We start from the raw sequence: 24,345 nt of genomic DNA on the forward strand, positions 1-24,345 counted from the left end.
GGCCTAATCTGCCAAGCAACTATTTGCGTCACTAGAGGAGATTTAATATAGCCCCGTCGCCCTTCTAGGCGGGGAATTACTTTTGAGCCGGGAAAGAGCTCGGAAAGGACCTGGAGAGGTGGGCAAAGCTCTGTTTTGGGTTTTGGTTTTTTGGTTTTGTGGGGTCACACTCGGCGACACTCAAGGGTTACTCCTGGCTCTGTGCTCAGAAATCGCTCCTGGCAAGCTCGGGTGACCATATGGGATGCCAGGATTCGAACCATCCTCTGTCCTGAATCAGTTGTGTGCAAGGCAAACGTCCTACCGCTGTGCTATCTCTTCGGCCCCTCTTGGTGCTATTTTAAGTCGCTAAGGGCATCCAGCTCCCGTGTTCGCTCTTGCACTCAGAGACCAGCTGGGAGCTGCAACTGCTGGTACCCTGAAGAGCGCTGTGTCCAAACTGGTTCATCCTTGAGGGGAATTGTGGGGGCTCAAGGGGATTGTGGGGATTGAGGGGGAGTTAATTTGGGGAGGAATGGGAAATAATGGGGCAACCTTAGAAACAGAGAACAGGGAGAAGAAATAAAATGGTGTTTTGAGAACTGTCATACTGAAGACGAAGAAAGGTGAGAGCAGATTCCTAAAAAGTCCGCAAAAGACCTGCCATTGCTTGATGCACTAAGAAATCAATGACATTATTGTAATAAGGACAGAGACATTAGAGTTTAAGGGCCAAAAGAACTGGCTCACAATATGAAGCTCACCAAAGAGTGGTGAATGCTGTTAGGGAAATAACTACACTAACAACGAGCATGACAATGTTAATGAGTGAGATAAGTAGAATGCCTGTCCCGAATGCGGGCAGGGGTGGGGGATGAGGGGGTACTGGTGGAGAGAAATTTGCACTGGTGAAGGGGGGGGGGAGTGTTCTCTTTTGTAGTATATGAAAAAGTTTCCATAAGATTTTTCTTGGAATTGTTGTATATAAAAGTGTTTCCTTAGGATTGTTCTGTGACTATTGCCCCATCTAGCCCTTCCAGGTGGGGCGCTGTGGAGTTGGCAATAAATAGCTTGATGGACAGGGGAGAGGGGTTCTTTTGCGAAAGCTGCCGGCTGCAGGAGGATTCTCTCACTCTCCTTGCCCAATCTTTTACGCCCTATCCTTCTTGTCTGTGTGGATTATTATTTGCTTCGGATAAATATTACCAAGGTCTTCCCCCAAAAGGGGACAAGGGGATGGGAAGTAATTTCTCATTCTGGAAACTGTTCTTGGATTCACAAATACCCAGCAAAGTTAACAGCGAAGATACATTACACTCTTTATGCCTGAAACCCAACTACAATCATGCTTGTTATTATGGTGCTTAAATAAAAGATTTTTATATTTAAAAAATGTCATTCGCAGACCAAAAAAAGAAATCGAGAAGTCCTGGTTTAAAAACAAACAAACAAAAGAAAACACCGACTTTATTATAAATATTAACAATCTACATGTACATATGGCCCAACATCTGCTCATAAGCCCTTGGTCATATCTGGGAAGTAATAATCTTCCCTTTCTTATTTCAGACTCTTTTCCAAGAACTCTGTAATATCGAGAGGAGCTTAGAGGGGGAAGCATTCGAGGCAGTCCAGCAGGCTGCTTTAATGTGTATCTTCTCCTAGGAGCACAGGCCTACTCCAGCTCCATAAAGATCTTGATTCCCAAACTATTGCACCATAGAGAAGTCTGAGAAGTCTTTCATTCCAGGACCTCCGTCCCACCAGGGGTCTGCAGCATGGTCCAGTAGCGACCCTGTTTCTCCATGAGCTGCTGGTGGGTTCCGGCCTCACAGATGGTGCCTCCGTCCAGGAAGAGGATGTGATTAGCCTGTTCCACAGATCTGAGACGCTGGGTGATGAGAAGCACAGTCCGAGAGACTCGCTCTGGGCTCTCATACAGGAGCTGCTCCACCTGAGAAAGGTCAGACTGGGTCAGAGCTGGAGGCCTCGTCCTGGCCAGCAGCCATCCTATTCCAGAATTCAGGGGGATCACTGCCTGCCCAAGCTAGAAATCCTCAAAATATGGAAGAATTTTGTTCTGAGAGCTTTCCCACTAAACCTTTGGTTTCTTAAGGGACATTTAATGAGGTGACAACAGTGGGATGAAAGCCAGATTCATGGGTAAACCCCTAAGAAAAGAGTGAAAGACTTATGAATGGAGAATCCTGGGTTTCTTTTCTTTTTTTTTCTTTTTCTTTTTTTATTTAAACACCTTGATTACATACATGATTGTGTTTGGGTTTCAGTCATGTAAAGAACACCACCCATCACCAGTGCAACATTCCCATCACCAATGTCCCAAGTCTCCCTCCTCCCCACCCAACCCCCGCCTGTACTCTAAACAGGCTCTCCATTTCCCTCATACATTCTCATTATTAGGACAGTTCAAAATGTAGTTATTTCTCTAACTAAACTCATCACTCTTTGTGGTGAGCTTCCTGAGGTGAGCTGTAACTTCCAGCTCTTTTCTCTTTTGTGTCTGAAAATTATTATTGCAAGAATGTCTTTCATTTTTCTTAAAACCCATAGATGAGTGAGACCATTCTGCATTTCTCTCTCTCTCTCTCTGACTTATTTCACTCAGCATAATAGATTCCATGTACATCCATGTATAGGAAAATTTCATGACTTCATCTCTCCTGACAGCTGCATAATATTCCATTGTGTATATGTACCACAGTTTCTTTACCCATTCGTCTGTTGAAGGGCATCTTGGTTGTTTCCAGAGTCTTGCTATGGTAAATATGCCTGCCCAGTGGGGCCCAACTGTGAAAAACTGTGAGTGCTACCTGTAAATGTCTGTCTACTGGGTTTTTTTTCTAAGGAAATGTAACTCAGTGGCAAGGACCATGAACATTCAGGTCAAGTGGAGCTGAGTTTGGGTCCAAGTTCTGCTTATTCAACTTCTCCTATTCCCCATTTTCTCATTTAGCATCCATAAAATGAGGAGAACAACTCCCAGCTTACAAGCATGCATGATCGATAAAGGAGTGTAATGTCACACGCACAGCTCCTGGCTCATTTAATATCAATATTATTCGGAGGATCTTTTTCATGTTTGAATTTAGAGTCCATAGAAAGACCCCTTAACTGATTATCTTTTAACATATGGAGGAGAAATTCAATTCAAAAAAGTAATTAGGAGTCAGAGTGACAATACAGCAGGTGGCACATTTGCCTTGTACCCAACCAAGCTGGGTTTGATCCCTGGCATTCCATATGGTCCCCTGATCACCACCAAGAGTAATTCCTAAGTGCAGAGCTAGGAATAATCTATGAACATACCAGGTTGTAGGGTACATATCTGAGACCCATCCATTTCTGGGAGGGGTCTTGGGAACTGGATAATAGGTGTGACCTTACCTGCAAGACCCGGCCCATTCCTGAGAGGGGTCTTGGAATAGGTAGATAAACTCGGAAGCCAGGGGATTAGGGGCTTTTGCCCTTTCGGCCCTGCTGAGATCCCTGGCTTTGGGGGCCTCTGTGTTCTGGTCTTTGACCAGCATGGAGCCCAAAGGGAAGATGGCTAACAGGAGATAAGACGCAGGGCTAGCCTAGAATGGCTGATTGCTTAAAAGGTTATGAGATAGGCCACACACATGTGGTGAATAGGGCATGAATAAAGTTAATGCTTCCTGATGCCTGTCTCTGGATGAGTCTGATTTCCGCCTTTCACCTGGGCCTGGGACCCGCCGGTTCATGGGGGTTGCTGAGCCATGGAAAGAAATCCATCGCCATCCACCACCATCCAGCCCCATCGTTAATTATTTCATGCTACACCAGGTGTGGCCCCAAAAATAAAAATTGAAAAAAAAGGGAGAGGGAATTAAAAGCACTGGTTTAAAAAAAAAAAACTAAAATGTTGGTCTAACTAACAGAGGCAGAGTGAGGAGGGAACCCAGATGGAGAGAGAAACTATGGAGGAAACTCACCCTTGACTGGCTGACTGCATCCAGAGCACTGGTAGCATCATCCAGGATGAGAACACGTGGTTTCCGGATCAAGGCTCGAGCCAAAGCCACTGACTGTCGCTGACCCCCTGACAGCTGGCTCCCAGACTCACCTACCTCTGCAGACACAAAAGTCAAGGACATGAGAACAGTCAGCAGAACACAATCTCACATCTTCCAAGTGTGTCAGTGGGGCAGGAGAAACCAGGGAACAGAGAGGCAAAGCCATTAGGAGTCAGTAAAGGCAAAGACGAGAAATGTGTGAAAATATGGCACCTGTGTCATAGCCATGAGGTAATTTAGAAATAAAATCATGGGCTCCGGTCTTCATGGCAACAGCTGTGATTTCTTCCATAGTTGGCTTCTGTAGCAGGCCATAGGCAATATTTTCTCGAAAGCTTCTTCCAAACAAGTGTGGCTCCTGGCCCACCGCAGCCACCTGATTGAATGTAATGAACCAGGGACTGGAGATGGGCAGGGTACTTGCTTTGCATGTGACCCACCTAAGTTCGATCCTTCTCTCACACCCCCATCTTCACCTCAAGCCCACCAGCCCAGAACCCCCTTTAGAGCACAAAGAGAGCATGCTCTGTTAGGACATGAGGACAATTTTCTTATGCCAGTTCAAATTAGCCCATGTGTCACCTTTATGCTCACCTTTGTGTGCAGGTAGCGGTGCTCATATTGGAAAAGGGGCTCCCCATCCAGCAGCAGCTTTCCTGCCATGGGCTGGTACAGATTCTGCAGCAGCGCAGCCACTGTGCTCTTCCCAGATCCATTGGGCCCCACCAGTGCAGTCACCTCACCAGGGCGCAGGGTGAATGTCAGTCCCTGAAAACCAGAGCATCACACCATGAGGGGTAACAAAGACCCTGACTGAGAGACTGTCAGATTGGTTCCATATTGTAAAGTGTCTCACCAGGGAACAGACAAAATAGGAGAAAACAAGAAACATCTACTTCCTGCAAGGACAAATTTTCGATTTTTTTGAAAAGACAAGAACAAAGATGGCACAGCATCAAGAGAAAACAGGGAGGGAAGAGCATCCTCCAAATAACCAAAGGAAAGGGAAGATATAAAACTGGTGACGCCATCTGACTCCAGCAATTCCACAAAATATAAGAACCTTCTCTCTGAGAGTCTCCTCTCCGATTCTGCTCAGAAAGCCACACTGTTCTTGAGTTTGAGGCAATCTGATGGGTTCCATCAGCATTTCTCAACCCTGGGCATATGGCCCCTGTGGGATCCCAGGATATTCCAAAAAAGCCATAAGGAAAACATCATAAATGGAAGGAGGTCATGGCACAAGACTAAAGGGTCAACTAGTAAAACAGGGGAGCATAGGAAAGAAATATGATGGGGAAAATGTTGAGAAATTCTACTCAGCTGATTCTTTTTTCACCTTTGAAGAGTTAGAAGGGATCTCCTTGTGTGGCTAAGGGATAAGGGGACAGGAAACATCTTTAGGATGGTAGAATTGGGATGGTTGGTAGAATGAAAGGACTTTTAAGTTGTACCTGCAATACAAGGGCATCTGGATGATTTGGATAGGCAAATGAGACATCTCGGAACTCAACAACACCCTCCAGGTTTACAGAAGTCAACACACCACTGGCAGGGCAGCGAGGAATCCGGTCCAGATATTCAAATATTTTCTCTGAGGATCCCACTGCCTTCTGTACACTGGAATAGGTGTTGAGCAGTACCTGGAGAGAAAGGGCAGTGAGAGCAGGTTGAGATGCCTAATCGCTAGTCAGAGTAATGTGATGTGAGAAGCAGAGGGAAGGAAAGTGGCAGGGACAGTACTGGGATGGAACAGGAAAAACATTAGTAGTGAAACTACAGGAACCTTACCTCAACAGCTGTGGTGAACTGGATCTGATAGAGAACGAATGTGACCAGGCTTCCACTACTGGCAGTCCCACTAGTCACTAGCTGTCCACCTATATACAGGCTGGCCACCTTGAGCAACATCCCTGAGATCTGTGGGGACATGAGAGAGAGAGGGTTATGGTAAGAGAAACTAGTTCACAAAGCAAACAAAGCAAAAGAGAGAGATAAACTTGATAACGCGTATTAGAAATGGAAAAGGGGAGATCACTACAGATACTGCAGAGATTCAAAGGGTATTCAGAGAATACTTTGAGAAACTCTACGCCACTAAATATGAGAACCTGGACGAAATGGATAAATTTTTGAACTCATATAACCTTCCACGCTTGAATAAAGAAGATGTAGCATATCTAAACACCCCCATCACTATTGAGGAAATTAAAACCGTAATCAAAAATTTGCCCAAAAACAAAAGCCCAGGCCCTGATGGATTCACGAATGAATTCTTTCAAACCTTTCAAGAGGAACTACTACCAATCTTGGCCAGGCTCTTTTATAAAATTGAAAAAACAGGAACACTTTCAAATAGCTTTTATGAAGTCAACATCACCTTAATACCAAAACCAGATAGAGATGCTGCCAAAAAAGAAAAGTACAGACCAATATCCCTGATGAACACAGATGCAAAGTTCCTCAACAAAATCCTGGCGAATAGGATCCAGTGCCTCATCAAGAAGATCATCCACTTTGATCAAGTAAGTTTCATCCCAGGAATGCAAGGATGGTTTAACATCCGTAAATCTATCAACATAATACACAACATAAACAACAAGAAAAATAAAAATCACATGGTCATATCAATAGACGCAGAAAAAGCATTTGATAAGGTTCAACACCCATTCTTGATGAAAACTCTCAGCAAGATAGGAATAAAAGGAACCTTTCTCAATATAGTTAAGGCCATCTACCACAAGCCAGTGGCAAATATTATCCTCAATGGAGAAAAACTAAAAGCCTTCCCTCTAAATTTTGGAACAAGACAAGGCTGTCCTCTCTCACCACTCCTATTCAACATAGCACTGGAAGTACTTGCTATAGCGATTAGGCAAGAAAAAGATATCAAGGGAATCCAGATAGGAAAGGAAGAAGTCAAGTTCTCACTGTTTGCAGATGGCATGATACTCTACTTAGAAAACCCTAAGACTCTACCAAAAAGCTTCTAGAAATAATATATTCATATAGCAAAGTGGCAGGCTACAAAATTAACACACAAAAATCAATGGCCTTTTTATACACTAATAATGATAGGGAAAAAATGGACATTAAGAGAACAATCCCATTCACATTAGTGCCACACAAACTCAAATATCTTGGAGTCAACCTGACTAAAGATGTGAAGGATCTATACGAAGAAAACTATAAAACACTGCTCCAAGAAATAAGAGAGGACACGCAGAAATGGAAACACATACCCTGCTCATGAATTGGCAGGATCAACATCATTAAAATGGCAATATTTCTGAAAGCATTGTACAGATTTAATGCGATTCCTCTAAAGATACCCATGACATTCTTCAAAGAAGTGGATCAAACACTTCTGAAATTCATTTGGAACAATAAACAACCTCAAATAGCTAAAGCACTCCTTGGGAAAAGGAATATGGGAGGCATTACTTTCCCCAATTTTAAGCTGTATTACAAAGCAATAGTTATAAAAACAGCATAGTATTGAAATAAAGACAGACCCTCAGATCAGTGGAATAGGCTTGAGTACTCAGAGAATGTCCCTCAGACATATAACCATCTAGTTTTTGATAAAGGAGCAAGAAATCCTAAATGGAGCAAAGAAAGCCTATTCAACAAGTGGTGTTGGCACAACTGGTTAGCCACTTGCAAAAAAAGTGAACTCAGACCCCCAGCTAACGCCATGTACAAAGGTCAAATCCAAATGGATTAAAGACCTTGATATCAGATCTGAAACTATAAGGTATATAGAACAACATGTAGGTGAAACACTCCAGGACATTGAGACTAAAGGCATCTTTAAGGAGGAGACAGCACTCTCCAAACAAGTGGAAACAGAGATAAACAGATGGGACTATATTAAGCTGAGGAGCTTCTGCATCTCAAAGGAGATAGTGCCCAGAATACAAAGGCCACCCACTGAGTGAGAGAAATTATTCACCCAATACTCATCAAAGGACTAATATCCAAAATTTACAAGGTACTAACAGAACTATACAAGAAAAAAACAACTAATCCCATCAAAAAATGGGGAGAAGAAATGAACAGACACGTTGGAAAAGAAGAAAGGCAAATGGCCAAAAGGCACATGAAAAGATGCTCAAAATCACTAATCGTCAGGGAGATGCAAATCAAAACTACTATGAGGTACCACCTCACGCCACTGAGATTGGCACACATCACAAAAAAAGGAAAACAAGCAGTGCTGGCAGGGATGTGGAGAGAAAGCAACTCTTTTTTACTGCTGGTGGGAATGCCATCTAGTACAACCTTTATGGAAAGCGATATGGAGATTCCTTCACAAACTGGAAATTGAACTTCCATACGATCCAGCTATACCACTCCTAGGAATATACCCGAGGAACACAAAAATACAATACAAAAATCCTTTCCTTACACCTATATTCATTGCAGCGCTATTTAATTGCCAGACTCTCGAAACAACCAAGATTCCCTTCAACAGATGAGTGGCTAAAGAAACTGTGGTACATATACACAATGGAATACTATGCAGCCGTCAGGAGAGATGAAGTCATGAAATTTTCCTATACATGGATGTACATGGAATCTATTATGTTGAGTGAAGTAAGTCAGAGGGAGAGAGAAAGACACAGAATGGTTTCACTCATCTATGGGTTTTAAGAAAAATGAAAGACATTTTTAACAGTATCTCAGAGACAAGAGAGATGAGGGCTGGTAGGTGCAGCTCATGACATGAAGCTCATCACATAGAGTGATGAGTGCAGTTGGAGAGATGACTAAACTGAAAACTATCATAACAATGTGAATGAGTGAGGGAAGTAGAAAGCCTGTCTCAAGTACAGGTGGGGGGTGGGGAGGAGGGAGATTTGGGACATTGGTGGTGGGAATGTTGCACTGGTGAAGGGGGTGTTCTTTACATGACTGTAATCATACAACTATAATCACATTTGTAATCATGGTGTTTAAATAAAGATAATTATAAAAAATAAAAATAAATAAATAAATAAGAAAAACTAGCTCAGGGCCAGAAAGATAGCATGGAGGTAAGGCATTTGCCTCGCATGCAGAAAGTCAGTGGTTTGAATTCTGGCATCCCATATGGTCCCCCGAGCCTGCCAGGAGAGATTACTGAGCGTAGAGCCAGGAGTAACCCCTGAGCGCTGCTGGGTGTGACCCAAAAAAAAGAAAGACTAGCTCAAGGAGCTCAAGGAATCAGAATCAAAGGAGCTATAAAATCCTTTCCCTACTAGTAATAGCAGCAGTTTCAATGGATAGAAAGGAAGAAAAAGCCATAGCACGCCCCTGGGTTTTTCTTCAATTACACACAATTAAAATTCTTTTTGTTTGTTTGTTGTTGGCTTTTGGGGTTTTTTTATTTGTTTGTTTGTTTGTTTGTTTTGGTCACACCCGGCAGCTCTCAGGGGTTAGTCCTGGCTCCACACTCAGAAATCGCTCCTAGCAGGCACGGGCGGACCATATGGTATGCCGGGATCCGAACCAATGACCTTCTGCATGAAAGGCAAACACCCTACCTCCATGCTATCTCTCCGGCCCCACAATGAAAATTCTTATGGTAATCACTGTAACCATCATCCCCTTGTTTGGGGAACATTTTACATAGGAAAATGGAGAAGATTTTGTAAAAAGCAAAGGAAGAGAGCGGGACTAGATCACATGAGGACTGAGTGATCTTTATATACCACAGTGAAAGGAAACCATCTAGTGCAGGGGTCTCAAACTCGCGGCCCACGGGCCATTTGTGGCCCTCCATACATTTTGTGGCCCTGCCCTAGTGGAATCTTTTTTTGTTTTGTTTTGTTTTAGTTGTTTGGGTCACACCCCCCAATGTTCAAGGCTTACTACTGACTTTGCACTCAAGGATCACCCTGACTTTGCCTCCTGCGGCCCCCAGGTAAATTGAGTTTGAGACCCCTGATCTAGTGTATGTAAAAAAAATGAAAGGTTAGGAATACAGAGTCCATAATTGAGTCTCAGAGTCCTTAATGAGAACACAGAAGCAACCATTGCTCAGTACTAGAGCAGTATAAAGTAGCACATGTGAAGGAAAATGGAGCTGAGGCTTTTGGGAAACAAAGGACTAAGGACTCATTATTAGATACTCACACTGGTGGTCCAGAGATTCACTGCGTAGGCCTGGGCCTCCTTGTGGCTGAGGCTCTGCAAGTCCTGTAGCTTTTGCCTATACTTCTGGATCTCACCCTCCTCGTTGCCAAAGCTTCGAACTGTAGGCATGGCAGACAGCGCCTCGATGGCCACCTGGCTGGATTCTGCCAGAGATCCTTGTACCTTTACTGCTATGGACTATGGAGATATGGAAAAGAGATGTCACAGAGGGTTGGAAACCCAGCAGGAACACTAATGCTACCTATGCTATGCTACCCGGTTGGAGGTAAGAAGAGGCAAAGGAATAGAAGAGGTAAACTATCCCCCACCCCTGGTACTTAAGAGACAGTGAGCACAGTACTTGCCTTCCACATGGCCAACCCAGATGATTCCCAACACTAAAAAATAATCCCCCTCAAAAAAAAAGAAAGAGCCAAAATGACAGCACAGTGGTAAGGCATTTGCTTTCCATGCAGCTGACCCTGGATGAATAGGGGTTTGATCCCCAGCATCCCATATCATCCCCTGAGCCTGCCAGGAGCAATTTCTGAGTGCAGAACCAGGAGTAATCCATGAGAACTGCTGGGTGTGATCCAAAAACCAAAAATAAATAGGGCAAGAGAGAGAAGAGAGATATAGAGGAAAGGAAGGGTCATAAAGAATCACAGTTCTTAAAATTAAGACTAATGATGAGATTCTTTTCTGGAGGGGAAGATAAACCACACCCAATCGTGCTCAGGGCTTACTCCTGGCTCTGTGCTCCGGCGATCATTTTTGTGCTAGGGATCGAACCAAAGTCACCACATTCAAGGAAAGGACCTCCCCACTGTATTATCTCTTCAGCTCAGGTGATCATATCTCATAAGAGAAATATGAGCAGGAGTTAGGAGGGAAAGCTGAAAACATCAAGAGCAGCACCGAGAACACAGGCTACAGGAGAAGGAGGCTCATGAAGATGGACAATCAGTGAGGGTGGAAGGAAAGTCTAACAGAAAGAAATTTTAAAGAAATTGTTTTCAATGAGTCTAACAAATGAGGGTCTGTATACAGGGAGCCAACTCCTAGGACAAACCTGCTGCCATTTTCCCAGCTTCTTCGGCAGAAGGAAGAGCAGAGGCAGGGAGAGCAGGGTGACCATGGTGAGAGTCGGTGACCCCCAGAGCATGAACCCCAGGAGACACAGACCCCGCACCAGGTACCACAGCAGTAAGTTCAGCTTCTCACTCAGAGATTCACTCATGGTGGACGTGTCCTCTGTCACCCTTGATGTAATGGCACCTGCCAGGAAGTGGAGAAAAGACAGTGGAGTGAAAGGGTGGCTGAGCATGAGGGAGGGATTAGCAATAATAAGATGGCAGCATGTGGAGGATGAGAGAGGAGGCAGGCTGGAGGCATAGTACAAGAAGTAGGGCATTTGCCTTGCCTATGACCAATCCAGGTTTGATCCCCAACACCACATATGGTCCCCTGAGCACCACCAGGAGTGAGTACTAAGCACTGCCAGGTGGGACCCCAAAACAAAAACAAAAAAGATAAGGTGAGGATTTAGGGAGTTTTGGAGGTCTCAATGAAGCATGAATAAATATTAGAGAGGAAAAGTCTGGCCTATGAATTTTGGGGGAGGAGGATTATCATACCTGGCAGTACTCAGGTATGTACTGCTCCCGGCTTCATGCTCCTGACAGTGCTTGTGGTACTGAAGAATGAATCTTTGTCTCCCACATGCAAAGCATGTGCTGAGATCTGTTTCTCCTAACCAAAAAGCCCATTTTAAACTCAAGGAAATTTCTGTTCATGTACATTTCTGCCACTTTGGCAGATTTCTCCCCCTGAAGGAACATATAGATCCCAGGTTGTACAAAAGAGGGGAAGAGCTTATGCTAGATGGAGAACAGAGCTGGAGGATGCTGCTCAGAATCAGTTACTCGGGGATTAGAAAGCAAGGTCTCGGCTTCTATATTCAAGTTTGTATCCTTAAGTTACCGCATAAGGGGGCCGGGCGGTGGCGCTAAAGGTAAGGTGCCTGCCTTGCCTGCGCTAGCCTTGGACGGACCGCGGTTCGATCCCCCGGTGTCCCATATGGTCCCCCAAGCCAGGAGCAACTTCTGAGCACATAGCCAGGAGTAACCCCTGAGCATTACCAGGTGTGGCCCAAAAATAAAAAATAAAAAATAAAAAAAAAAAAAAAGTTACCGCATAAGGTTCAGCATTTAGGGTCTAGGCCTCAATTTGCTTCTCTGTAAAATAAGGCAGTTGCACTGTGTGATCACAAAGTTTCCAAGTTTGAAATTCAGTGACTTCTATTTAAATACACATACTGGGATACACCTACACTTATGGGGAAAATCCTAGATGGAAAAAGTCGGCTTTCTTAAGGTGCACAACTGGACTGGAGCAATAGTATAGCACGTACGGTGTTTGCCTTGCGCAGGGCCAACCCAGGTCCGATTCCCAGCTTTATAAGGTCCCCTAAATACCATTGCCAGAAATAACCCCTGAGCATTGACAGAAGTAACCCCAGAAAAAGAGTAAGTAAAGTAGGGGAGGAGATGATAGATTAAGTTGGCGGGAGGGATCACTAGGACAATGGTGGAGGGAAAGTGGCCATTCTGGGGAGAGTAAGGTGAGGAATTATTACACATGAAATCCTATCATTAACAGTATTGCAAACCATGGTACCTATAATAACTTTTCCAAAAACAGTAAGAAAAGACTGAGCATGTCTTCTCCGAGTCCATGTGTTGGTGCTGCATAAGTGAATGTATTGTTGGTCTATTCGCATGGTGCCGAGCATGTCACCTAGATCTCCCCTCTTGAGATGTAAACTTTCAGGCTGGTCTGTGTGTTGGTACTTCCTCTGTGCTCTCTCTTGAATGTGTTATTCTTTGCCCTTTTTTATCCTCTCTCCTCCCCCCTAAAATGAAACCTGTTTTTACTTTTAAAAAAAAAGGGGGGGGGGCCGGGCGGTGGCGCTAGAGGTAAGGTGCCTGCCTTGCCTGCGGTAGCCTAGGACGGACCGGGGTTAGATCCCCCGGTGTCCCATATGGTTCCCCAAGCCAGGAGCGACTTCTGAGCGCATAGCCAGGAGTAACCCCTGAGCGTTACCGGGTGTGGCCCAAAAACCAAAAAAAAAAAAAAAAAAAAGCCTGTCTCAAATACAGGCAGGAAAGGTGTGGATAGAGGGAGATGGGGTGCATTGGTGGTGGGAATGTTAAAAATAAAAATAAATAGGGCCCGGAGAGATAGCACAGCGGTGTTAGCCTTGCAAGCAGCCGATCCAGAACCAAAGGTGGTTGGTTCAAATCCCGGTGTCCCATATGGTCCCCCGTGCCTGCCAGGAGCTATTTCTGAGCAGACAGCCAGGAGTAATCCCTGAGCACCGCCGGGTGTGGCCCAAAAACCAAAAAATAAAATAAATAAAATAAAAATAAATAAATTAATTAAATAAATAAATTTAAAAAATAAGACAACATGGAAGCAAGAGATAGTCCAATGAATTATGCCTTGCATATGCCTGATCTGGGTTTGATTCATAGCACCACATGGTCCCCTCGGGTGCAGCCCTGATGACCCCCAATATTACTTCACATTCTCAGAGTTGTTGCTCTAAACCGATGTCCTGGCTGGTCAGGGATCACTGGTGGAGCCCCTGGTTCTCCTATGCACTGTTTAGGAGTGCTCCCTTCCCAAGATAAACAACGAAGTGTTCATACATGGACACAGAGAGCATATGTGATGTCAAGGTGACAAGTAAAAAAACATATAGGTTAAGGAGAGTGAAGGGAGATGGAATGAAGGGGTCTTTCTGGAGAAACCTGTTTGGTTCTGTTGGAAAAACTCTGTTTCCTGGCGCAGGACAGCTCGGAGCACGTCTCCCTGCAGAAGGCTGTGCACTTGGCCCATGGTGCTGGTATAGATGCAGTCGCCCAGACATTCCAGCACCGCACTGGGGAGACAGAGAGGAAAGGGGGGCCATCAGATGGGGAGAGGGGAGACTCCGGGTTTTCCCACAGATCACTTCCGATTGGAATCTCCACTTCTTGCTCCCTCTTCATTGGGGTCCCATTCCCAGACCTGGAAATGGTGAGAACGGACATGAGGGTCAAGTTTCGGGTGAAGGCCGGGCCTGCACCATCTTGCAGGATCCAGTCAGTGAGGCGGCCAGTGAAGAAGGGAATAGCCATCTCCCCTGCGGAGGAAGTGAAAGATCCTTGGTCAGAAATGCCAAGTGCGAGCTGGTCAGCTCCAACCAGACTGCCTGCCCCCCACCAACCCTCACTACTCTCCTGGGGGACAGGAGACATAGAGGTCCCAATTCTGCAACTGGATCTCCCATCTCAAATCCCCCCAAGCTCAGAGAAAGAAGATCGTAGGGAATAAGGTACTGGGGTGACCATGTGGCACTCCAGAGGAAAGGCCTTCCTGATTAGGAACCAGTGCAACAATGCTGGGGAGAGTCCAGGATCCCTGACCTTTAACCATCCCACGGCTGTAGGGTCCTTCCTGGAGCGCGCCCCTCAAACCCGAGCTGCTACAACCCACACTAGCCCCCTCACTCTATTACTCCCTTGCCCAGATTCGGGGTACATCCCTAGGGGAGCACCTGACCATCGCCCTTACCGAGACAGGATAAGATCAAGAAGGCCAAGATGAGAGGGAGGCGGCGGGTGGCAGAGCCCAAACAGCCCAGAAGCCGACGCACCGTTTCCCCGGACCCTCCGAGACCCCCGGGCGCCCAGAGGCCCCCGAGTTTATGGCACAGGGCAGCGGCGGGCAGGGCGACGGCGTAGCCGAGGACGAACGCGTCGAGGCGACTTCCCCAGTGCAGGAGCCTGGTGCCATCCGTGTCCCCGACGGTTCCCCAGGCGCTCAGCGCTCGGAACGTAGCCAGGCCGGGCAGGGCCAAGCTCAGGGCCACCACCAAGGGCACCAGAGCCGCCAGCCAGCCCGGGGCTTTTGCTGTCGGAGCCTGGGCACGAACTCTGAGGACCCCGCGCGCCCCTAGCCACAGCACAGCCCCGCGGCTCAGCCCCACCGTCCACACCCGCAGCAGCGGCGGCGCGGTGGGCACCAGCCGGGAGGCGAAACTGGGCAGCGCGGGCCGGAGCAGCATCCAGTCGGCAAGAAGCAACAGAGCTAAGCCTATCCAAGGTTGCGGCATTCTGGAGAAGCCCGGGCACCCCCCAAAAGTGGGGGAACCCGGCTCAGCCATGAGGATGCGGAGAGCCTGAATGGCTTGAGGTCCCAGCTGGGCGCGTCTCTCCGGAATGGCCGGGTCAGTGAGGGACGGGCCTGCAAAAAAAAAAAAAAAAAAAGCCGGGATTGGTGGCTTGCAGGAGTTGGGCTTGCAGTGGGATGAGCCCAGGAAAGTCCCAGGAACCGCCTCAGCCTGGTGGCTCTGGCTAGAAAAGAGCTATTTAGGGGAAAGAGAAAATGAAAGCGGCACAGCTCGCCAGGAACGCCCACTGGGCGCCCGGCCAGCCCGGGCAAGCCAGGGGAGAGGCTGTGTGGCCAGATCTTGGTTTGGGGTGCAAACAGCCTTGGTACCCTATCTGCTCCATCACGCCCACCGGCCCCGCCTTAGGGCGCAGCGCCTCCTCTCCGGGCTCCACCGGAGACTCCCCGCCAGTCGCCTCTAGCAGGCCTGGGCGTCGTCATCTGTCTCCGGGCAGATCTGCCCCGTGCAGGTTGGACTCGGGGCGCACATCCTCGCGCGCAGGCGCGGGCGCCCCCTGGTGGGCATAGAAGAAGGGGCGGGGTTGCAGGCCGCGCGCCGAGCGCTGTCCCAGGCTGCAAATCTGAGCCCCAGGAGCCAGGAGTGAGCGCAGGACTGGGATGTTGCGGATCGGAGCACCAAGCGGGGACTTTCCCCGCACCGGAGAAGTCCACACCGGGGTAATGACCTGGGGTTGGAGGTGGGTGGGGGGAACTGGGAAGACCGGGAGACCCTGGGACGGTCGAGGAGTGAATGCAGAGGGAGGAGGTAGCTGGTAGCACCCAGTGCAGGCACGATTTATTCTACTTGCTTTGTTTGTCTGTCTGTTTGTTTGTTTGTTTGTTTGTTTGTTTGTTTGGGCCACACCCGGCGGTGTTCTGGGGTTACTCCTGGCTGTCTGCTCAGAAATAGCTCCTGACAGGCACGGGGGACCATATGGGACACCGGGATTCGAACCAACCACCTTAGGTCCTGGATCGGCTGCTTGCAAGGCAAACGCCACTATGCTATCTCTACTTGCTATTCTACAGTGGGTAATTCTAGGGGCCAGAGAAGGGTTTGGGTGGGGAAGGGGTACTTAGGCTTAGCTGCAAGCGTCAAGGGGAAGCTGTTTTGAAGCTCTTTCACTTTCAGAACTGCAGAGTGGGGGTGTTCAACAGGTTGGAGAAGGCGCTGAAAGCTTTTGGGGTCCGTTGCCCCGTATGAAGAAGCGCTTAGGAGAGGAGACATGGGGGCACTGCTCATCATGCGGACCGTTCATCGTTGTGCCCGGCACTGATAGGGGCCTTTCAGGGGTACTGGTGGTGCGTTTCTGCAGCTTGACTAGGGAGCCCTGGTCTCCCCTGCTTCTTTTTGGGTGTCCCTGTCCACTCCCACGCTCCCCTCCTCTCTGCTGCGGGACTCGTGCTGGCCGAGCGTCTGGAAGGGGTAGTTGGCTGGTTTGGGCTCCAGGCTATTGCCACCACCGCCCCCAGCGACCCACCCACCCTCCCCCGACTTGGGACCCCCTTTGTGATAGACTGCCCCAGTTCTCTGCTTTCTATCTCAGACAAACTAGTTTGCTAGAAAGCACATTCAAGGCAGTTGTGCATGGAGGCCATCCTCCTTGATGGACTCCTGTGGAAGAGTCGAGTTGGGGAGGAAAGAGGGAATCTCTTCCCTGGATAGTGGGGAGTAAAAGTCAAAATCAGGCGGTTATTGGCCTGGATTTTCGACCCAGGTTAAATATTAACTATGCTTGACCTTAGAGAAGTCATTTGTCCTCTCTGTGACTCAGTTTCCTCATTTAAACCAAGGCTCTTTAAGACTTTCCTACTCAAAAAGAGTAGAAAGCTTGTAGCGTTATTTATCTTCCTTCACTTCTGAATTCCTTTCCGTGGTGAATTTTCCTGACTTCGAACGTCAGCTCACACTTCCCACTCAAATCCACTCCATCCAGATCTCATCTTGTGGCTACTAAGATTTCTAATTACCTCTTGGTCAGAAATACTTAAGTGAAATCTTTTTTGTTCTATTTTTTCGTTGTTGAGCCATACCTTGCAGTGCTCAGGGTTTACTCCTGGCTCTTTGCTCAGGAATGACGCCTGACAGGGCCTTCGAGACCATATGTGGTGCCAGGGGTTGCATGCAAGGCAAACTGCATACTCCTGTATGGTCTCTCCAGCCCTCGGTAGGGACATTCCCAGTAGTGCTCGAGGTTGGTGCAAGTGGGCTGGAGGAGGCCCATGTGGCGCCAGGGATCAAACCTAGGATTTCCACGTGCTTGCATGTACTCTAACTCTGAGATATCTCCCCAGCCCCACCAATGAAATTTTCAGATGGTCTTCTGTTGTTTTTAACATCTCCCCTACCTTGGTTCTTGACCTGGTTCACTGACCCCCTGTATGTTTGATCACTAAACTAAAAGAGCTCACTTATATTTAAATCTGTCACTTCTGGGTATTCAAAAGACCCCAAAAGAACTAGGATCTTGCTTCCTAATCTATAACATTAGATTTGCTCTCCATCTGCTCCTACAAGAATGTGGGCTGGAGGTGAGTGACTGTGTAACTTCTTCATAGGGCTTGAAAGTGTCCTGTGGAGTCCTTCCCTTCAGGCAAGCAATAAGCCTCATCTCATTTCACTTTATAGTGGAAAAGATTCCACTTAGGAACCTGAGAGCTTTATGATTCAGTTCTCCCTGTGCTGTATCTCAGCCTGACTGTTATGTTCCTGGAGACGATCGATGGAAAAGAGAAGATGAAGAGCAAACCTTATACTGGGAGTGGACTCCACCCTGGGTCACTTTATAATCCTGAGTGGTCACCATCTCTGGGAATGTTTTCTGGTTGGGAACAAGAGGGGACACTGGGGGATGCAATGGTTAAACCTTACATGTAGCCAACCTGGGTTTGAACCCCATATGGGCTCCCAGAAATTTCAGGAGTGATACCTGGGGGATAAGATCAGGACTAACTTCTGGGCACCACCAGATGTGGCCATCCCTCAAATATTTTTTTAAAATAAGAAGGCAGTCTAGACTCTGGTTGCCCTGACATTTCACTTGCTGTGTCTCTGCAGACCACCATCATGGCAGTTGAATTTGATGGGGGCGTTGTAGTGGGTTCAGATTCCCGGGTATCTGCAGGGTAAGTACTGGTGAACTGGGGTACTTTGGGGAAGAATCCAATGGACCCAGGCACATGCTTTTAATACCTGTTCATGAAGAAAGTGAGGCTTTAGAGAATGGAGTTTACCTTTCAGAAAAGCAACAGTAATAAGCTAGCCAGTGAGTGCTCAGGTCTCTGAATGCTGGAGAGGAATCTGCAGTCTGAAGGCATGTATGGCCTTTCCGTGAGAAGAATGTCTGAGAAGGGAATGTAATTTGAGAGGCTGTTCTGTCCATCTGTGTTTCAAGAAAGGAAAGAGGTTGGTTCTTCTAGCAGGTTCTAAGTTTCTATTCCATCACGTGTTGTACTAATTTTGTTTCTTTTCCCTGACCAGTTTCCTCAAATGCAAAAATTTAGGGGTAGACCTGTGTCACTGTATATTTCATAAACATATAATTATTTTTGGTGTTTGAGACTCCCCAATGGTGTTCAGGGCTTACTGCATTAGGGGATCACTTCTAGCGGTGATTGGGGCCATATGGAATGCCTGGATCAAACCCGGATGACCAGCTGCAAGGCAAACTTCAAGGCCCTACCCACTGTACTATCTCTCCATCCCTAAACACATAATTTTTATATGATTATAACAAAAAAAGATTAGTAAGAATAACATTATTCTAAGTGGGTTTTTTATTTGTTTCCAAGATCTAAGCCCTGAAAGTAGTTTAATTTCGATGAAGACTTGCAGTGCTTGACTTACTTGAGTTTTGCTCCCTCTTGAATCAAAGCATCACATCACCTCTCCTGCATTCCAGGGCTATTCTCTTGTCAAATAATACAATAAACTCTAGATGATGAACCTCAAAAACTCACACAACTCTACAGTTGATGATGCCTTTTGTTCCTGACAGAGAGGCTGTGGTGAACCGAGTGTTTGACAAGCTGTCTCCCCTGCATGATCGCATCTACTGTGCACTCTCGGGTTCTGCTGCCGATGCCCAGGCCGTGGCTGACATGGCTGCCTACCAGCTGGAACTTCATGGGTATGAGACCTGGTATCTTCACACCCTAAAATCCCACCTGAGCTCTCCAGAAGCCTTGCCACTAAAAATGAAAGATTTTTATTTCAGCTCCTGCTTTTGCTGGCTTTAAATTGCCACTTGAATCTCTCAGATCTGGTTTCTGCATTTGATAAGTGGGGCTAATAGTAGGTCCCTTACCTTATCAGATAGTTCTCCTGAGAGTCTAATGGTATATGTGAAGGCAGCTTGCAAATTATAAATCGCTACCTTCATATAAGTCATAAAGTAGACAAGGATAATGTGGCTCAACAGAACCACCATAAGCTATGAGAAACCAAGGCCATTGGGGCAGAAGCAAAGCTTATCTGATTTTACCTGTAAGGTCAGGGCTCTTGCAACAAAGAAAGAATTAAGTCACTTAGGGGAGATGGGGTTCATATGTGGTGGAGGGATTGTATAGGCCAGTGAAGGAGGGGGAATCTGACATTTCTTTTTTTTTTTTAAGTAAAAAGAATATTTACTAAGAATCTCAAAAACCAAAATACTTTTTATAATTTAAAGAAGGAAGTGAACAATAGGCAGCAGAGAATTTTACCTAGAGTAACTTTGGCTAACTTTTTTATGGCATCTTTTTTTTTTTAAGTTTTTTTTTCTTTATCTTTATTTAAACACCGTGATTACAAACATGATTATTGTTGTATGATTACAGTCATGTAAAGAGCACCCCCCTAAGTCACTTAGGGGAGATGGGGTTCATATGTGGTGGAGGGATTGTATAGGCCAGTGAAGGAGGGGGAATCTGACATTTCTTTCTTTTTTTTTTTTTTTTTTTTTTTTTTGGTTTTTTTTTTGGTTTTTGGGTCACACCCGGCAGTGCTCAGGGGTTATTCCTGGCTCCAGGTTCAGAAATTGCTCCTGGCAGGCACGGGGGACCATATGGGACGCCGGGATTCGAACCGATGACCTCCTGCATGAAAGGCAAACGCTTTACCTCCATGCTATCTCTCCGGCCCCGGAATCTGACATTTCTTACCTGTCTCAGAACATGTGAGACATTCTTCCTGTACCTGTGGGAGGGAGTTGGAGTTTGAATTGATACATTTTCTGGTGTCCCTTGGCAGGGGTGATGGTAATGGCACACACAGGAGTCAGAAGCTCGGGAATTCCTACTGACTAATATTTCTAATATTTCTAATATTTCTTTCAGGGTGGAACTGGAAGAACGCCCACTTGTTCTGGCTGCTGCAAATGTGGTGAAAAATATCACCTATAAGTATCGGGATGACCTGTCCGCACATCTCATGGTGACTGGTTGGGATCACCGTGAAGGGGGCCAGGTCAGTGTATCCTAAAACTCTCCCTCCCAGAGATCCCATCCTTCAGAGGGATGTCACATTATAAGTTCCAAACACTGATGAGTTCCAAAGGCACTGCCTCTAGACATATCCAGTAGTCTCGTTGACAGTGAGTATAGATTCCCGGGGCTTCGTTGCAAAAGTAGAAAACATTTCCTTATCTCATTGGGAAGGAGAGGATCACTGATTTCTTGAGCTGAGATGTGGCTGCCTCCTCCAGGTTTATGGGACCCTGGGCGGAATGCTGATTCGGCAGCCCTTTGCCATCGGAGGCTCTGGCAGCACCTACATCTACGGTTATGTGGACGCAGAATATAAGCCAGGCATGACCCCTGAGGAGTGCAGGCGCTTCACTACCAATGGTAATTTCCATGGTGGAAGGTATCAGGGAGGGTTTACAACTTGGCAGAGAGGTGGAATGTGAGGAAAAAGAGAAAGACTACATGGGTGAGCGATCACTTAGTTTAACGTCAAACACTTTTGTCAGTGGGTGGGGCGAGAAACAAAAACTAAAGTCACTGGAAAACCAAAACAAACAGCATGAACAGGACTGGTCTAAGAACATCAACTTAAGATTTTTCACTGCCTTAAGAAAGTGTGCTGGGGATAGCCTGGAAGCAGATGGTTAAGTCAGGGATTTGTGAGTTGCTTTTTCAGGTGTCTTTAACTTGAAGTTGAGCATCATGGGAGTATGGAGACCATGGGCAGCAGGATAAAGGCATTTTTAAAATCCAGATGATCATGCTAGCACTATGCCTCTCAAGAAGATGGTTTTTGAGACTTGAGTTTGTAGTAGGAATCTAGACAAGAAGGAAAGAAAAGATTTTAGAAGCTAAGCCGTTCTCTCTCTTCCTCTCTCTAACCTGGAACTTTCTCCAGCTATTGCTCTGGCCATGAACCGCGATGGGTCTAGTGGTGGTGTCATCTACCTGGTCACTATCACAGCTGCTGGTGTGGATCATCGAGTAATCTTGGGCAATGAGTTGCCAAAATTCTATGATGAATGAATCTTCTTCAGATTTCTTTTTCTTATTTTATAATAAAATAAAAAAAAAATCTAGGAACAGAACCTGGTCTGGTCAATGGAAGATGGTGCCCAGAGAGCTGAATCAAGATGGGAATGAGGCTCTTTGCCCAAAATGTCAGCAGATCTTTTGTGTGCCGTAGTCTCCCCTAAAACAGTGCAGGTACAGTGGAGAAGTGACACAGAAACTAGAAAGAATCCTGTCCATAAAAATGGCATTTAATGGGTAATTAAGTGATTTGAAAAAATTATGACAATAAAAGGTTTCATTTTGATGCCCACAGAATGAAGGTGTGAGAAAGGGGATGGAGTTCAGTAAAGCTCAGACTGACAAGTATATATAAGACAACTATGCACAGGAGATTAGCTAAAAGTGTGAAATATTTCCTTTTATAATTCATTTGTTCAGATTAGATAGTAATTCATAACAGGGGCTTAAATTTTGAGAAGAGGCTTGTGGATTTTGAAGAACATAATAATCAAAAAAAGCTATACTTACTAAGCTAGATATTGACTAAATGCTTATTAACTTCATTTAGAACCAGAGTAAAGACTCAACAGACTGAGCATATGCTTTGCATGCAGGCGGCCTAGATTTGATCTCCGGCACCACATGGTTATCCAACGGGTGCAAAAAATGAACTTCAAACAGAGAACCATAAGTAGCCCCTGAACACTGCTAGGTGTTACGCCAAAAGAAAACAAAGTGGAAACTCATCACTTAGAGTAGCTAGAGAGATAGTTCAGTAAAGAGGGCACTTGCCTTGCATGTCACTGGTCTAGGTTTTATCCTTGGCAATATTTGGTCCCCAGAGCACTACCAGGAGTAATCCCTGGATCCAAAGCCAGAAGATCTGAGCACAACTGGGTATGGCTCCCTGTACCTTCCAGAAAATAATGATTACAACATTACTTAAACCCAAAGAAGAAAATCTCACATACAGACTAGTGATACTTCTACTTAAGGACAAATGAAGATTACTAAGAGTGAAGTCACTTGGCCAGGCACAGAAAATACAAAAGCTAAGAACTTGGGGCTAGAGAAATAGCACTGTACATGGCAAACAGGGGTCCCGGGCACCACTCTATGTTTTCCTGATCCACACCAGAAATGATCCCAGAACTCAGAGCCAAGAGAAATTCCTGACTACAGCCAAGTATCACCCAAAAAAAACATAATTAAAAAGCTGAGATCTGGGATTTAGCTTATTATAGACCTTTTCTTGACCACTTCATAAACTACTCATTCCCTCAAGGTTCATAAGCATTCCCTCTTTTTTATTTTTTTTTCTGTTTGGGGGCCACACATGGCAGTACTCAGGGGTGACTTCTGGCTCTGTGTCAGAAATCTCTCCTGGAAGACTCATGGAACATATGAGATGCTGGGGATCAAACCGTGTCTGTCCCAGGTTGGCAGTGTGCAAGGCAAATACTCTACTGCTGTGCTATCCTTCCAACCCATAAGCATCCCCTCTTTTATCTGCATTAATTATCCCATAAGATTAGCTGGTACTACGGAGATGGGTACCAGTGCATGAGCAACTGCATTAACCAAGCCAAGCATCATTGGTCTAATCTTTGCACATACTAGTTTAGTGACAAAACAGTCCTTTTCTGTGAAATCCAACTTTCTCATCTGGCAAATGAAGGTGTTGAACTCCTCTGGTGTGGTGCTTTACAGCGCTAAGAGTGGTGGTTTACTAATAAGTGAGCTGTTAAAAAGAATAAGGAGGAGGGAGATAGAGGACATTGGTGGTGGGAATGTTGCACTGCTGAAGGGTTATATATATATATATATATATATATATATATATATATAGTTATATAGTTATATATATATAACTAAAACCCAACTACAAACATGTTTGTAATTATGGTGCTTAAATAAAGATATTTTTTTAAAAATTTTAAAGCTAATGAATAGAAATACTCATCAGCGATCCAGGAAATTTCTGCTGTCTTTTCCACTCACATGGTAATTGTACAAATATAGCATACTCCACAATAAACCCATGGCTTTGACATTTTGCAGTTTACTGAGGGGGATAATTAAAAAATATGTGTCTTGTGTTCCTTCTTGCCATAATAGTAAATTTGTTGTGAAGTTTAAAGTAATAATTTAATGGAACAGGAGATAGTACAGCAGTTAAGGTACATGTGCCTGACCTGAGTATGGTTCCCAGAACCACGTGGTGCCTGAGCATCATCATGTATCTCCAGCACTGTAGCATCACATCCTTGAGCCCTTGCACTGAACCATCAGTTGGCTGAGAATCACTGGTAGTTCCTCCAGGACCCCTGAGTACTATTTGGTAAGGTCCCCCCTGACCCCCCAAAATAATAAGTGTTTATTGATCCCATTACTACAACAAAAGCCTCCTGAGAGTATACTAGAAGCAAGTTCTAGAGAGAAAGGAAGAGAGAAGATAAGAAAAAATGAAACCAGAGACTGGACCAATAGTACAGTGGGTAGGGTACTTGCCTTG

General features: G+C 45.7%; 2 protein-coding genes across 2 annotated transcripts; one reads left to right on the forward strand and one right to left on the reverse strand.

The window, feature by feature from the left end:
* Window positions 1-1,421: 1,421 nt before the first annotated feature.
* On the reverse strand, window positions 1,422-15,315 carry TAP1 (transporter 1, ATP binding cassette subfamily B member). Its single transcript, XM_049764790.1, has 11 exons — window positions 14,775-15,315; window positions 14,229-14,343; window positions 13,970-14,100; window positions 11,227-11,432; window positions 10,155-10,352; window positions 5,826-5,954; window positions 5,489-5,677; window positions 4,629-4,802; window positions 4,248-4,410; window positions 3,954-4,090; window positions 1,422-1,933 (listed from the first exon to the last, which is right to left on the reverse strand). Exons 1-11 carry the CDS (start codon window positions 15,313-15,315, stop codon window positions 1,721-1,723), a joined length of 2,196 nt encoding a protein of 731 aa, XP_049620747.1. The 3' UTR covers window positions 1,422-1,720.
* A 671-nt stretch (window positions 15,316-15,986) lies between these two features.
* Window positions 15,987-21,879, forward strand: PSMB9 (proteasome 20S subunit beta 9). The gene is made up of 6 exons (XM_049764729.1): window positions 15,987-16,049; window positions 18,430-18,497; window positions 19,370-19,501; window positions 20,688-20,817; window positions 21,056-21,197; window positions 21,715-21,879. Exons 1-6 carry the CDS (start codon window positions 15,990-15,992, stop codon window positions 21,840-21,842), a joined length of 660 nt encoding a protein of 219 aa, XP_049620686.1. The 5' UTR covers window positions 15,987-15,989; the 3' UTR covers window positions 21,843-21,879.
* Window positions 21,880-24,345: the final 2,466 nt, after the last annotated feature.

This window comes from Suncus etruscus, chromosome 18, assembly GCF_024139225.1.
Source record: "Suncus etruscus isolate mSunEtr1 chromosome 18, mSunEtr1.pri.cur, whole genome shotgun sequence".
Taxonomy (NCBI): domain Eukaryota; kingdom Metazoa; phylum Chordata; class Mammalia; order Eulipotyphla; family Soricidae; genus Suncus; species Suncus etruscus.

What these genes read in the sequence shown, in the direction of transcription:
- TAP1 (XM_049764790.1), bottom strand. Translation starts at nt 15,315, where the DNA reads ATGCCGCAACCTTGGATAGGCTTAGCTCTGTTGCTTCTTGCCGACTGG. An exon ending in TGAATCTCTGGACCACCAGT is followed by an intron (nt 5,955 to 10,154) that starts GTGAGTATCTAA and finishes ATGTCCCCACAG; the next exon opens with ATCTCAGGGATGTTGCTCAA. An exon ending in AGTTCACCACAGCTGTTGAG is followed by an intron (nt 5,678 to 5,825) that starts GTAAGGTTCCTG and finishes CTTTCTCTCCAG; the next exon opens with GTACTGCTCAACACCTATTC.
- PSMB9 (XM_049764729.1), top strand. Translation starts at nt 15,990, where the DNA reads ATGTTGCGGATCGGAGCACCAAGCGGGGACTTTCCCCGCACCGGAGAA. An exon ending in CCGGAGAAGTCCACACCGGG is followed by an intron (nt 16,050 to 18,429) that starts GTAATGACCTGG and finishes GTGTCTCTGCAG; the next exon opens with ACCACCATCATGGCAGTTGA. An exon ending in GATTCCCGGGTATCTGCAGG is followed by an intron (nt 18,498 to 19,369) that starts GTAAGTACTGGT and finishes TGTTCCTGACAG; the next exon opens with AGAGGCTGTGGTGAACCGAG.